Source organism: Danaus plexippus (genome assembly GCF_018135715.1).
Source record: "Danaus plexippus chromosome 29 unlocalized genomic scaffold, MEX_DaPlex mxdp_37, whole genome shotgun sequence".
In the NCBI taxonomy this organism is placed as follows: domain Eukaryota; kingdom Metazoa; phylum Arthropoda; class Insecta; order Lepidoptera; family Nymphalidae; genus Danaus; species Danaus plexippus.
In genome coordinates, this window is record NW_026869858.1 from 737468 (window position 1) to 752907 (window position 15440).

At 38.3% G+C, this 15440-nt stretch overlaps 2 protein-coding genes and 1 long non-coding RNA gene across 4 annotated transcripts in view; 1 reads left to right on the forward strand and 2 right to left on the reverse strand.

Moving 5' to 3' along the window:
• Positions 1-2020, reverse strand: part of LOC116776990 (unextended protein-like) — a 30131-nt gene extending 28111 nt beyond the window's left edge. The window contains exon 1 of the mRNA XM_061529154.1: positions 1469-2020. Coding sequence (XP_061385138.1) covers positions 1469-1929 — 461 coding nt within the window. The 5' untranslated portion in view covers positions 1930-2020. The remainder of the gene's footprint in view (positions 1-1468) is intronic.
• Positions 2021-2279: 259 nt separating this feature from the next.
• LOC116776785 (dipeptidyl peptidase 9) lies at positions 2280-15436 on the forward strand. Of its 2 annotated transcripts, none has more exons than XM_061529187.1 (18): positions 2280-2805; positions 5527-5728; positions 6088-6266; positions 6754-6851; positions 6994-7096; positions 7493-7614; positions 8100-8238; positions 8610-8772; positions 9068-9239; positions 9457-9563; positions 10478-10624; positions 11336-11465; positions 12044-12276; positions 13077-13220; positions 13446-13524; positions 13972-14164; positions 14297-14408; positions 14771-15436. In XM_061529187.1, the coding sequence occupies exons 1-18, from the start codon at positions 2540-2542 to the stop codon at positions 14861-14863; spliced, it is 2682 nt and encodes an 893-aa protein (XP_061385171.1). In that variant the 5' UTR covers positions 2280-2539; the 3' UTR covers positions 14864-15436. The 2 variants fall into 2 exon arrangements, with proteins under 2 accessions (XP_061385171.1, XP_061385170.1); XM_061529186.1 differs by having other exon boundaries at positions 2281-2805; positions 9454-9563.
• Positions 8112-9178, reverse strand: LOC133320558 (uncharacterized). The gene is made up of 2 exons (XR_009753814.1): positions 9042-9178; positions 8112-8272 (listed from the first exon to the last, which is right to left on the reverse strand). It is a non-coding gene; the product is annotated as an uncharacterized LOC133320558 (long non-coding RNA).
• Positions 15437-15440: the final 4 nt, after the last annotated feature.

Sequence of the window (15440 nt, forward strand, 5' to 3'; positions counted from 1 at the left end):
ATCTGTAACATTGATTTAACAGATGTTTGCCCTATGCCTGTCATATTAATAATACTATTCAATCTTCTACCACTAAATTTGCTAGACACAGATTCTTTAATTAAAGAGATTATGGTACATATATCCAGTAGGCGCATCTATATTGCTCAGGTCCACCCGCTTCTCTATAGTTGAAGCTAAGCTGCTACCGTTGCCTCCGCCCTTGCTCCTCCACTTCGGGCAGCTGAATGAGTAGTGGCCTTGCCCTTGACAGGAGTAACAAGTGATGGAGAGGTATTCTGCAGCAGGCTTCTTATAGTTGTTGAAGCGAGTTTGGTTATTGTTGAAGCGAGTTTGGTTATTGTCTCCATTTGGCTTCAAATTCCTCCTCGAGAAGGACTGAGTAGACTTATGGCCCAGTTTCCCACAGTGAAAGCACTTGATGCTTGCATGGCTTGCAGCTGGGCGAATCCTCTTAAAATCTGGCACGTCAATGTCAGGTGGAGCTCTTCTTTTTAAAACGACTCCGCTGTAAGCTCTTGTTGCAGTCATTTTGTATTGTCAATATCAGTGGTACAGGACAATCGTTGAATACGAGGCGCGAACTTGCATTGAAAAGCTCCTTGAATTTTTCTCAGTCATCCCTGGAAATGACACAGTCGACAGCCATGTGGATGCGTCTCCTTTCATTGCACGACTCAACGCAATCATTAACGGGGCGCCATGTTGGCATCCGTCAGTAATGCACGTGTCCGCTGTTGCAATTCCAGCACGTGCGTCCACATTGTGTCGGTCCGGATCAAAATTAGGAAGACGAAGTTCGTTCGGAGATCGCGAATGCTTCACGGCCTCTAGCATGGCCAGAAAGTTTCTATTATGCTGCTCCAGTAACAACAATAACTTTTCGCTTTCGGATGTTTTTGCAGCACGTGGGGCGTTCCGGTTACATCCCACTTCTGATAACGGAGGATCAGAAGATAGCTCATTATCAGACATAGTGAACGATGGAACAAGATTTAGTTGGTAACGCAGCGAGTTCATCCACTCTAAAAAATGTCGGTGACATTCCCTTTTTTCTCTGTCAGTTCCAACGTCAAAACCGACACCGGGGTGACCTCACTCAAGCTAACTGCTTGACGTTGCCAGCTAATTCGTAATAATTTGTAAAATAAAATGGAAATAAAATCATAATTAATTCTGACGCTCCGACATATATATATATATATATATGGAAATAATTTAAATTCCTCAACTATATGAACTATATATATATATATAGGGAAAATAAATTACAAATCTCAAGCCAATTAACCCTATTGCAGACGTAACATTATTGACCTTTAGAAATGTATCATTTATTAATAATATAATAAAGCTGTGATAACGTAAAATATTTCCTGTACGTGAGGTATACAGAGATTTTTTATATACCTTACATGATATTAATTTTTATATCCTAATAATTAGTGATGCCTGACACTTTACTTACGATTCGGTTCTATTTTCTTGTAATTTACTATCGTCGCCACTGGGATTGAGAAATAATTCAACGCCCTGATGTATCCATAATCCGTTCACCGGATTATTCTTTTGTTTGTTATGTCTCAGACAAATATATATTTTTTCGTTCACATTCGGTATTAATATTTTTATCTTTGAAAACCATTGTGTTGTTTCTACTTCGTGTAATTCATAATTTGGATATATAGTATCACAATAACTGCCTCTAGACCCTTCTTTGGACGTTAATTTCCAAGAATTGTGCCCCAAAAACTCACTGCCATTAACTAACAATAAATATTTACACTTAACATCAACACAAGATTTCGCCACTACGTTTAAAGACACTATCCATGGTTCAACCGATAAATTATTTTTAGCGGACACTTGCATAATTAATAATAATAATAATATCCCACAAGTCCGCAATACAACACAGACAGATGCCATTTTAAAAACACGAACAACAAAAAGCAAACAGGATCACGCACTACTGCGACAGCGACATGTTTTTCTCTATTGACAGCTCGGCGGCAATTATTGTTGCCGGAACTGCAGTAATGGAAAATGAAAATAAAATGTTGTCATATCCGTTAATACAAACAGATTATAAATTTCGGTATACACAATATCAAAAACAAAATTATACTATATTAACAAATCATTTCCAATATTGCAAATTTAGTAATATTAAAAAACAAATATTCTAATTTAGTTAAAAAATACTACTGACATCTCTTGAATTTTATTAACTATTTTTAACAGCTGTGTTTGACATATAACATAGATCTGTTACACCAGTGGGGCGGAACTTTTAACGTCTGTGCCATTTGGCAAAAGTCAAAAATCAGTGTGTTGGCTCGATTTAGACAAATATTCATTTTATCACGTAATTACATATTATTATGAATTCAAAATTACAAACGAAGCCATGATATTAGAAAAATATATTAATTAAGTTTTAGCACATATAAATTTAACCGGTCCATAGCAGTGTTTTGTTGGCCGTGATGATAATCCTTTTGTCTTGATTGGAGGTTTTTGTGTAAAATTCTTTAAAATGGAGTTAAGGGAGGCTGGTGATGGGGCGGCGGGCGAATATGAACGTCCTCCCAAGAAATATAGCTGGTCGGAAGTCAGGCAGGCGGTTCACGATCTTCGGAAGGAGCTATCGTCATTATCCACCATGGTGCCAATGGCTATATCGTTCAGGAAGCTCAGCAATGGAAAGATGAGGATATATTTCTTACGGACACCTCAAAACGGATGGGAGGTCACGCTTCTGTACACCGACGTGACGCCTTCGCAGACCGCTAGTAATATGAGGTTTGTATCCAACACACAATTAACATAATTTAACAATAATTTAAGCCTAATGATCGATATTTATAACAATATTTGCTTCGTCACTACAAACGTATATTGTTTGTGGCTATATAATATGGCATTTCTTTCAATTTACTTATTTCATTTAAATTTAAAATAAATTTAAATATTATAACCCAATCTCTCTCTGCCTAGCCTGATCCCGTTTCACTTGGGGTCGGCTCTGAGAGAGAGAGAGAGAGAGAGTAATAACACAATAATTTTTTATTTTTAAACACATTGTTATTGTTGGAGCTAATTATGAAACTTATCTTTTTCGGGTGTAAATATGAGATTGTATTATTTATCTCTATATATATCAGTATATACCATATCTGAACACACAACACATCAAGACACGGCATTCCAACTGTATTCATGCGATATGCAAAGAAATTAAGTAATCATTGCCGGTAAACAAGTAACAAGACCAACTGATAGACACTTTCGTCTCGTCCCATGATCACGGGTGATATAAAGTGACCAATTATTAGGGAAATGTTAAATGTTAGAGACGAAACCTCTCTTCACTCAATGGATTCACCGTGCGGGTGGCAGGTCCATTGCAGGGAGAGGAGCAGTGCCATGGATTTGCGACCCAGGTGTTGTAGTGTATCTGAGTAGACAATGTTTCATTGTTAAATATGTACATGTGGAAATCTTAAACGTCATCACAGATTAAAATATTTACAATAAAATTACATGCGTTACTCATTTACATTTTAAACTTAAAAAAAATATATAGTTTTTTTTTAATTTTAAAAAGTTTAAGACCCAGTAGCAATAATAGACAGACTCCTTCGTGTTTCCTCCGCACAGTACTCAATTATAATTCTTCCGACAAATAAAAACATTGTTGGGAAAATATTCCAAGATTTTGGTGCGAATAAAATCATAACATAGTAAATTATAATAATAGGCAATAGACATAAAGCATTTTATAAGAAACTATCAAATTTAAACATACAATGGAATTGAAAAACTCAAATGTTGCCGCCATTAAATAAAAAAAAACTGGTTTATTTTTTTTTATTGCATATGATAAATATACGAACTATTTTAGTCATACTCTTTGGTGCATCAGGATAAAGGTGGTTCATAATTTAAGTTTCGTTTGTAATGACTATATGTAGATAAAAAATTTTTTTTTTTTCAATATGCCATGATTATTTAGATTTTAGATGACTGAATGTCCTCCATTCAAGCATGTTGAGGCATGAGATGAAATTAAAAATGGTGTCTGTAAAATTATAATTAATAAATGCATTCACATTCAAAAGATTTTTGTCCGTCCATTTGTGCTAGTAAATCTCTTAAACATTCAGACCGGTTTTGATATGATTTTCACTGGTAGATAGATGAGTTAATAGGGACTAGCTTAGGTGAATTTGACTTTCGAGTGAAGCGAGCGGTACGCTGTACTGGCGACTCGGGTCATTCATCCACGGAGGTGATCTCGGCAACAGAATGCCCGACCGAGGCGAGGTTTTTTTTTGTTCGATAGCCTAGTGATCTCGGGTGTTTTTTGTCCAAAAAAGTTTAGGTCGAACCACCGATTTCAATTTGAGTTCCGGAAAGCGGAGCCCGAGTCCAAAAAAACGGTTCGCTAGCGATGCGCTGAGGTCGCTTCAATCAACTTGCAAAGAGACCTTTTTTTTCACCGAATCGAACCGAGAAAAAATGCGAAGGTGCATCTGCTTATAGGGAAAAAATATTCCTTTGCTTTTAAATTATTTTAATTTAATTTTGTTGTTCCGAATAATGATATATATATAAATTTGACTAGGCTAGGGTGCTATATCCTTCTTCGAACGTAGGATATCAATATGAATCTGGGCTTATCTAAGCATATGTTACATCCTAGGAGGTAGAGCCCATCAGTTCAGCCATTCTGTGTTTTTAACATCTTCTATTCAGATTGCGAAAAATTTTTATACTTCCATTGTCTTTGTACACTATTTTATTTTTGTTCCATGTGAGCAGTGTCATTTCAATATGAAGAACCAGCATCCTTCTTGGAAGGCATTTCGATAATCCTAAATTATTTGCTACTACTAGAATGTTAGTTAGACCGCCAGGTCGTAAGTCAGTTTTCATGCTCTGATGCTTATGGACTGTCTGAATCGACGGGTCAAATGTTACAGAGGCTGTTCTGCTTACTGTTTTTGGTCATGAAAATACCATATGACATCAACGGTAGAAATGACCTGAGATGCACGAAATTAATATCTTTGAGGAATTTTAGTTATAAGTCTCATTTGTAGACCTGACCTATGCCTGTTCTTGTACGCAAAAAAAAAAGTGGGTAAAATTTAATTATTAGGGGCGCTTTTATTTAAGTTATAACTAGAAAATATTTAAATGGCGTTATATATTGAATATATGAAAGGTTTTTTTAAATTACATGATGATGTTTGATAGTCACATCCAACTTCCTTTTTTAAAAGTTGTGGGGGGGTGTCTGTAGAAGTCAATACTCCTTACGAGATCTTCTTCGCCACCCATTACAATGAGCCGATCATTGACTGATGCCCAACCTCGAGGCACATTGTGAGATCTCGCTGGGGGAAGCCCCGCTAAGGGCCTAGAAGAGGGCGATGGCTGGTTTTTATAACACGAGATTTTCTTCCAGGTATTTAAGTAGAATAAGTCCTTTGCTCTAGTTCAACAAAACGATTCCAGGTTAGACTGGCGGCCGTTGATTGAGTCCAACGTAGCGCTGGGCGTGTCATCAGGGAAGTGGTCTCGTGAGGAACAGCTGCTATGGGAGCGGCAGAGGGTCGCCGCTTGGGGTATAGCATCTTATGAACTGCACCCCAAGACCGGGAGAGTGCTGTTCCCATGCGCTTCATCTTTGTTTATAGCGGAAGAGGCCCCGAACCAGGTATCTATCAGATGGAGATCTCAGTGTTGCCAGCTATACTTAAACTTGTCTCAAATACTTTAGTATGAAAAAAAAAAAACGGTGCATTCATTCGGAATGAGATTGGTCAGGTTTGAGCTTCATTTAACTGTCAATAGAAGTGCCGTAGATTTGAGACATTAGGGATGTACATTGTTTTGTTTATTTTAACCTGATCCAATGTGTAGAGTTGAAATACCAAGTGAATGTACAGCCCTATAACCATCTATCACAAATTTAGTTATAAAATATATAATGAAAAATTCGTTGAACCGAACAGAGCTTGAACCTACAACCTTCAGACCTTTATGTATATAATGTATGTCCTAATTACATTCCAGTCCCCTCCCCTAGTACCAAAGTCGCTCAGCACGGGGTGGGGGGCCCCGCTGACACCAGCGATGTGTCCCGCAATGCCGTCCCTGGTAGCGCACGCTGCCCGTGGTGATGTGTGGCTGGCGGGCGATTCTCTAAGGCGGCCCGCAAGACTTACGTACGCGTGTAAAGGGAGGGAAGAACGGTGGGTGATCAAAAAAGACGTCGCCGTATAAAAATATCATGAGAAATATTTACTATGACATAAGAGCATAAGTAACCATTATTTTTTCTGTACTAATCCAGATTACTTTAAAGAATAAAAACTTTATTCACTTCCTTTTTATTCAAGTCTCTATATTTCTTTTGGCTTTCCCAGTTTTGGTTTCTGGCGAGTCATTATTACCAATATCAGCGCCATCTCGTGACAGATAAGGATAATGCATTTTTGTTTATTATAAACGGCGCCATCTAGCGTCATTCTCCCAACACTCCTGAAGTTCTTGAGTCGACGCGTATAGATTGTAATAATCACGCGATACTTTTCTTATATATAATTCAGACTTCTGAAGTACTGTTATTAAACACGTATCTGTTTATATCAAACTATGACAGCATGTTATATAGTATAAATTCTCCTAATATTTTGTATATATATATATATATATATATTTTTTTTTTAATGTTTCCAGCTTATCAGATGATCCTAAGCAGGCTGGGGTGCCGTGCTACGTGACTCAGGAGGAGTTTTCGAGATATACCGGTATATGGTGGCAGCCGCACTCCACAGGTGAGAGACAGACATGCATATGCGAATATATTTTTTTATATTAAGATTGATATATATGTCGTTGTATTGAGATATATGTATGATTGAAAAATGTATTTTATTCATATGTAAATAAGGTGCTTTGTTTGTTTGTCCGTCACAGATAATGTATTTAGAATAGTGTACGAGGAGGTGGATGAGGGTGAGGTGAAGATATACAGCTTCCCATCATCACAGAGCTCCAGCGGGGAGGTCGAGGAGTTCAGGTTGGCCCATTTACCTCATGATAATGAAAAATTAACTTGTTTTTGCCCGCGACTTTTTTTTTGTATTGGGTTCAGACTAACATCTGTTTATGAAAGGCAACTGTATCCAACTAACGCCATCTACCGCCTGTGTCATGTCACTTCATATGTAATACAACTTTCATGCCATACTTGCTATGAGACTACACGGTTTTTAGAAAACCTATATATTTCTCTAATGCCTAAACAGCACCACTGATTAATTACATCAAAATCGTTTCAGTGGTTTTTTAATTAGAAAGCAAACAATGTCGTACATGCTCACAGACAACGGTCGAAAGTTAGACAGCATATTAATTTTGTTAAATTGTCATAATTTCTCCTATTCGGATTCCTTATACATACATCGTCTTCCAGGTTTCCCCGCGCCGGCACCCCTAATGCTAAATCAGTCCTGAAAATGGTGACCTTCAGATTACAGAAAGCTCCCCCCACCACCGTCCTCGATTACTACCAAGAAGGGAACTCTAATACTGTTGGTATGATAGTTACAGTAACAAACAAAACAAACTAGTATTAAGGCTATAATTAAAATTTTACCAGAATAATGTCTCTTACCAATATCTAGACACTAAACTCTCTCATTGGAATTCCAATTCCAGGAATAATTCCATTCAGTAACCACATAAGGGATTCCTGTCTCGAACTACATTCTGTACTTGGAACTATCATATAGATCTTCATACTATTTTTGTTATTATTAATTAATACAAAAATCTCTTTAAAAGTCTCATTCAGACATAGTCGCGGGAGATAACTAGTTTGTATGTGTATAAATTTACTGAAATACATTTGAACTGTCAGTTTATAAGTAAAAAAATATAAAGAATGCTTGTCAGTTATCATTTAATTTACCAAAGTCGGTCAAACTGTAACTTCATTGGATATATATTTTATTATCTGTATAAAGATATCAATATTTTTGTATATTGAGCCTATAAGGAGATCTTAATTTGCTCTCCAGCATCAGAGAGCCCCGGGAACAGTTCGGATCCCTTGGAGGTGGTCGATGTAAGATGGTATGAACTGAGACATTCGCTGAAAGAGGTGTTCCCGTGGTTTGAATACCTGGCCAGAGTCGGTTGGACCCCGTGCTCTCAATAGTAAGTATCTCAATGAGGTTCAGCATCCCACCGGCTAGAAATAATGCCAATATGTGGATTTATTGAATTTTTTTTATACTACGAGCTCAATCAAAATCGGTACAGTGAATTAATGATAACAGTGAAATGGAAGTGAGATTTTTGAAATGCCAGTGGATTTTTATTTCCCATGTCCATCGAGTTATAGGGAGAGGAGTTTCAATAGTGCCCGGGACTTGAGACCCGGGTGTATATTTAAGGGTCCCTATCCAACCTCCACCGTTAATATGTAGCAGTTTACCCTAGATCAGAATTAAGTTTGATGGACAAAATGTTAGAAATATATATATATATATTGGAATTAATTTAAATCACTCCATTAATATTTCCAGCGTTTGGGTCCAGGTGTTGGACAGGAAGCAGCAGAGGTTAGAACTGGCCCTGGTGCCGGTTAGTGAGTTCAATGTCCCAGTGAGGTATGAGCAGGGGTCTGATGGAGGAAGACTGGATGAGGAAACTCCAGCTTCAGGGAGTAGACAGGGAGACAGGACACAGGTACATAGTACTTATATATATATATATATATATAAATCTAAAATCAATACAAGTTACACACATATATATATGAACATTAATTTATTTAAATAAGGTATGCTTTGTGTGTCACCACATAATTTTATTTTTGTCAGCTCTTGGTACAATTATTGTCTGTTTGTCTGTGGGTTTGTGTACACTTATCTCATGAAACACTAAACCTATTCTGATGCTGTTCTGTCTACGTAACGGAAATTTTGTTTGAAAATCTATGCATAAATTATTTTTACCAGCCCATGCTTAATTCATATTCCAGATCCAGGTGTTGGTGTCTGAGACGGCTCCCGACGCGTGGGTCAACGTCCACGACATACTGCACTTCCTGCCCTCAGAACCTGGTATTGTGAGGTTCATCTGGGCTTCAGAGGAAACCGGACACCTGCACCTGTATCTCATCACCTGCGCTGTCAACGGACAAAGGGCTATGAGTGAGTTTTGACTGTATTGAAGTGACTCGGTGGGCTATGAGTTTGATATGGGTGGCTTTGACCACTTCGGTTAGTTGTTTATAGTTAGTACCGTGGTTTGAAAGGTTATTTAACTGTGTTTATGCCTTGGAAAGTTATAAGTAGCTGAGTTTAGAGATATACATGAACTTGAGTTATTATATATATATATATATATTAATGTTTATAATTTCAGCAGTAACTGATATAATGGCTGAGGATGAGTCAAATGCTGCAGTTCCTCGGGTGATCAGCAAGGAACCCCTCACCGATGGGGACTGGGAGGTCATGGGAAGAAAGATATGGGTTGGTCATTACATATAACACAGCCGTTTGTTACTCTTCAACACAATATACTGAACGGATTTTGATGAAGTTTACCAATAACATAGTTTGGTTATGGGAACAAGATATAGGTTAGGTTTTGTCGTCGTTTTGACGTCATGATAGTTGTATGTAGTACCGAGACGCAGACGGTAGACGGCGCTCCCTGTCGGGTGGCGTATGTCAGGTGTAGCGTGCTCAGGGCCGTCCGCACGTTCAGTTCCTTTAGAGCTGTTTAAGAATAACAAAGAGTTCACAGCAAAAAGTTTCTATATGATGTTTGAATTGATTTCCAGTGATAATGTACAGGTGGTTTTAGTGATAAAATGAGGGTAGTTTTAAATATATGCACCGTAAATATAACCACAGCATCTCGTAATCTGTGTACTATATGTGAGACAAGCAGATGAAGTCGCTGACAGGAACTAGTCATGCGAGTATTAATATATTAAGATCAAAATCCTTCCAACGTTCAATGTGTTAGTAGATTGCAATCTGTGCGCTGTTCCATGCTAGTGACTCTTCGTTTAACAGAGTTTTATACAAACCGACACAGCTATCCTCGAGGTTATGTTTGCGCTGCATATTATTTACTATCCGAACGGAGTTTTTTTTTTATTTCAAGCGTCACTACCGTGAGTTTGTATTGTCAAAAAAAACGCAGACTTTTTGGTTTTTCGTTACGTTACGTTACATTTCGTTATCGCAACTGAAAACGTCCAAACCGTCCGTGTTCAGTGTCCGTTGCCGACTCATGGTAACAGTACAATCTTTTTATCAATATCCCAATTCCTTCTAATTATTTCTGACTAACTATCATAATATTTTCTATTCGGTCACCCATCACGTTTGTGACCGCTGTCTCTGTTTGCTTAACGGGTATATTATTTCTCCAGGTGGACGAGCCGCGCGGTCTGGTGTATTTCGTAGGGCTCCGTGAGACGCCGCTGGAGCGCCACCTGTACGTGGTGTCAATGTCCGCGCCCAGGCAGGTCGTCCTGCTCACTAAGCCTGGACATTCACACAGTGTTGACATGGACGAGGTAATTGTGTGTGTGTGGGTGTGTATGTACGTATGTGTGTGTGTGTTTGTTATAAAATAACTCAAAAACTGCCAACCAGGAAATTTCTTACGTATTATTGTGTATATCTTTTGTTTATGCGATTATAATATAACATTTTTTTATTCCAAACTTTATTCCAGTCTCTGTGTGGACATGTTAATGTACTGTGCAGTTGTCCCGCTATTTCAATACAACTCGTTTAAGACAGCAACACGACAGTCCGATGTCGAATTAGAGGAAAGGGAATATAGAAATTTAAATTAAATTACATAATGTGGGACTATTCGTTTCGGATTTTCACGCGTTTTTTTTTTTACTGAGATGACATTTTCATCCCGTCTCGTGATCACGGCTGCTGTAAAGTAACCGAAACGTCGGGAGTGTGTAGTGTGTCCCAAAAATATTAGCTTCATTTAAATGTATAAAACACGCGAGTCTTAGATCTCATTATTGCTACATATATTACGTAAGTGTCATGAAGTGGCTACTTTCCAAAGATATATTATATATATATATCTCGTCTAGTTTAAGATAGTAGTATAAATATAAAATTTCCAACAGCTCCGTATAAATTTTTAAACCTCTCCCTATCACTAGAGGGAATTTAGAAGTTTTAATTCGAGCTCTCCCCATCTCGTCTCGTTCTTATCGGATACGTATGTATCATCCTTGACCTTTGACCTTTTCCAGGAGTGCTCGATGGCTGTGATAACCTCGTCGAATATATCCGAGTCGCCAGTAACCCGGGTGTACCGCGTCACCCACAGCGGGGAGAAGGTGGCCCTGGTGGATCACGGTACACTTGTTGACAAAATGCCCGGTTGGTATTATTAACTAATATATATATATAAAACCTCGATAACAACGAGCTGGTTTCCGATAGGCTGATGATGATGATGATGATTATATTAAGCTTTTGTTAATTATTTCATTTTTACTAAGATAAAAAGTTATATAGACGAAGATCCCGCATTTATTATCTGTGTTGACTATCAAAGAGCATGTTACAAAATATTGTTATAATTCAACCTATGGGAATATCTAAATTTGCAAAATTCCACTTCAATAAATTTGTATAGGCAAGATAAAAAAACATAACCTCAGTATTTACAAGTGGTTAAATTTCTGAGACCATTTCTATTTATAGTCTATTTTCTTATTGAGCTTTTATTACTGTATCTTCGATGTTGGTCGAAGATAATGTGTGACCCGACCGTCAGCGCCATCTATCGTGTGTGTCGCATCACTACGTACAAGTATTATGATATGCCCTACATCATATGCCGATGTCTAGCCAACGTTGCAGGAAAGTTTCATTAAAATCGGCTTAGTAATCTGAAGCAGTGATCTTCGGCCGGTGTAAAACATTTTGCTACACATTAAGCTGTCTACTTCCAGAGTCACCGGAACCTCGTTCGTTCAACGGTTCCTGGGACTGTCGTCCTGATGAGGAGGAGTCGCCCAGCACCCGCCCTCCCCCGGTGCCCCCTCCACAGATACTATCGACTCGTCTGTCTTGCGGAGCCCTAGCATACTGCACACTATGGCGGAGCGCCGTCCCAGGGCGAAGGCCGACTGTCTTACACGTTTACGGAGGGCCCGAGGTTCAAACGGTCACTAATAGTTACAAGGTACTTGGACCTGTCCAGAACTAACAAAAATTAATTCTTAGAAAGTATTCTGAAGGCAGAGAAGAGCTTGGACGGTGGAGGTGAGCGTTTAACGCGTTAGTTAGGGGCGCTTAAACCTACACCTGGGTCGCAAGTCCCGGGGTCTGTTGAAGCTCCTCTCCCTGCGACGATGGACCTAGCACCCGCACGGTGAATTCATGCAATGATGAGAAGTTTTGTCTCTTATCTCAATAGACTTGCTGTTCTAATGTTATTAAATAAGTCGTGGGGGCCTGGAGGTTCAAGGACCGCCTCTCATGCATGAGGGTGCCGATTTGAAACCTGGCAAGTACCAATGTGATCTTCTCCGAGTCATAAGTACTCTCTAAGAGTATTAAGACACCACTGACGGACGGTGAAAAACATCGTGAGGAAACCTGGACTTATAACTTCTAATTATAAGACTGAAATCGCCAACCCGTCTTGAGCAAGCGTGGCGATTAATGCTCTAACCTTCTCCATGTGAGAAGAGGCCTTTACTCAGCAGTGGTCTCCGATAGACTGATGAGGATGATTATATTAAGCTTTTGTTAGTTATTTCATTTTTACTAAGATAAAAAGTTATTTAGACAAAGATCCCGCATTTATTATCTGTGTTGACTATCAAAGAGCATGTTACAAAATATTGTTATAATTCAACCTATGGAAATATCTAAATTTGCAAAATTCCTCTTCAATAAATTTGTATGGGCAAGATAAAAAAAACATAACCTCAGTATTTGCGAGTGGTTAAACTTATGAGATCATTCAAATGGTTACAGGGTGTACGACAGTTGAGAATGCATATGCTGGCTGCCCGAGGGTTCACAGTGGTGTCTGTGGACTCGAGGGGGTCCAAACACAGAGGGAGGTTGTGGGAAGCAGCTATCAAAGGAAAGATGGGACAAGTGGAGCTGGACGATCAGGTACAGATAATGATGTACAGGATAAGAGATGTACGGAATAAGAGATGCGGTTGAAAAAAATTATATAATATAATTATCATTATGCGCCTTATAAAAATCTAATAGCAATTTTGCATATTGAAACTCTTGCAATTAATTTATATGTCTCAAGGAATTATTTATTGTACATACTTGTAAAGTAAATAAAAATTATTATATATATATATTTGTCATATATAATTTAAGGTGGAAGTTCTCCAATGGCTGGCGAAAGAAACTGGCTGCATTGATATGGATCGAGTCGCTATACACGGGTGGAGTTATGGTCAGTACTATATATATATATATATATATATATATATATATATATCGATTAGACTAATCTCATAATAAAACTTACGTATTGACTAGTTTACTATGTCTTTAAAATATATTAAATAAGAAGCTGTTGTATCTTATACAAGAACAGCGCCATCTATGTATGGCTTTAAAAAACTTTTACTTGCTGCTACGGAACCCCTCATGGGCGAGTCCGACTCCCACTTGTTAGAATTTTTATTATTTTAAACGCCATACTCCCGACGTTTCGGTTATTTTACATTAATCGTCATAAAAAGCGTAGTAAATCAAAAATATTACGTTTCCTTCCTTCCTGTCCTTCCGAGTCGCGGTATATTTTCTATACCTTATTTATTATACATATTTACACATATATATATGTATATATAATTATAATTAATAATATATATATATATATGTATCTACCTTGCAGGTGGTTATCTGTCACTGCTGGGGCTGGCGACCCGTCCTAATACCTTCAAGGTGTGCGTGGCGGGTGCTCCGGTGACGTGCTGGAGGCTCTACGACACGGCCTACACGGAGCGCTACATGGGACTCCCGGCCTGCGCCCCTCATTCCTACAGCCGAGCCAGTGTGTTGGCCCACGCTCCCTTCTTCCCTGATAGGTATACCACCAGTAATATGTTTACTATCCTTATGTAGTCTAATCTCTAAGTCTACTCTCATCATGCTATGGGTGCAATCTAGACAGACCTGACAAATTAAAATTTATATATATACGTGTTTTCTGTGTCCAGGGAGGGCCGTCTCCTTATAATCCACGGTTTAGCCGACGAGAACGTCCACTTCTGTCACACGGCTGCTCTCCTGGCCGAGCTGGTGAGGCTCGGGAAGCCTCACAGAGTTCAGGTACACACACACACACACACACACTACTACTACTACTTATATATATATTCTTATATCAATATTTCCCGTCTTGTATTGCCATATCAAGTATGACATTCAACTCTTGGTCATGATATTCCTACAAGCTGACCTTTGACCCCTCATATCAAATTGATATTCGATATACATACAAAGGTAACTTTTTAGCCATTAGCCTAGAATGAATTTTTACTAAAATAATTTTTCTTTACTTTAAATATTTTCATTATAAAATATATATGAATGTATTTAATCTATCAATATGTTTCTTGTTTTAATAATTTTTATAGTATCAAAAGTTTTATTTACGTAATTTATCTTGTTTCGCTGTCGTTCGACTCCAGGTTTACCCGGGTGAGAGGCATTCGCTGCGAGCTATGCACGCGGCTAAGCATTACGAGGCGACACTGCTGCACTTCCTACACGAGAACCTGTAGACCTGGAGAACAACACCTGGAGTTGGTGGGGACGAAACAGCGGATATCCGTTCTATATCACTCTACGGAACCAGACGGGAATGGTTCGCATCACACGGTCGCGGGTTCGATACCCAGATCGAATCTCTGGGGGTTGAAGCGCAAATATTGTACAAAAAACGAATTGTGTGATAAAATGCAACACGCCGGCTCTGTCTACACGCGTTTATATTTTATTTTTCTATGTCTACATACAGATCATTCAAAGCTTGTTATTTTAAATTACTTATATATATAGTTATTAGGGCTTTGCTCGCCGCGGACGACAGTTCAAACCGCTACTTTTAGTTTCGCCATCTACCGATAGATGTCGCTGTTGACAAAAATAGTATTTTCTTTTTCATAGTAAGCCATACTCCCAGGTATTAATACAGATCTCCTTATGTTTTAATTAAATATATTAAATTCCTTTTACATATATATATATATATGTGTGTATGTAAATATCAAGCGCACGGACAGATGTCGGTCGGTTCTACAGAGACGCGAGTTGTTTCCGCAAATGTTATATTGTAATACATATTTTTAAATGTCTCTG

Coding starts and splice junctions, on each gene's coding strand:
- LOC116776785 (XM_061529186.1), top strand. CDS start 2,540: ATGGAGTTAAGGGAGGCTGGTGATGGGGCGGCGGGCGAATATGAACGT. Junction 10,625..11,335: donor ACAGTGTTGACATGGACGAG/GTAATTGTGTGT, acceptor GACCTTTTCCAG/GAGTGCTCGATGGCTGTGAT. Junction 14,409..14,770: donor GGAAGCCTCACAGAGTTCAG/GTACACACACAC, acceptor GTTCGACTCCAG/GTTTACCCGGGTGAGAGGCA.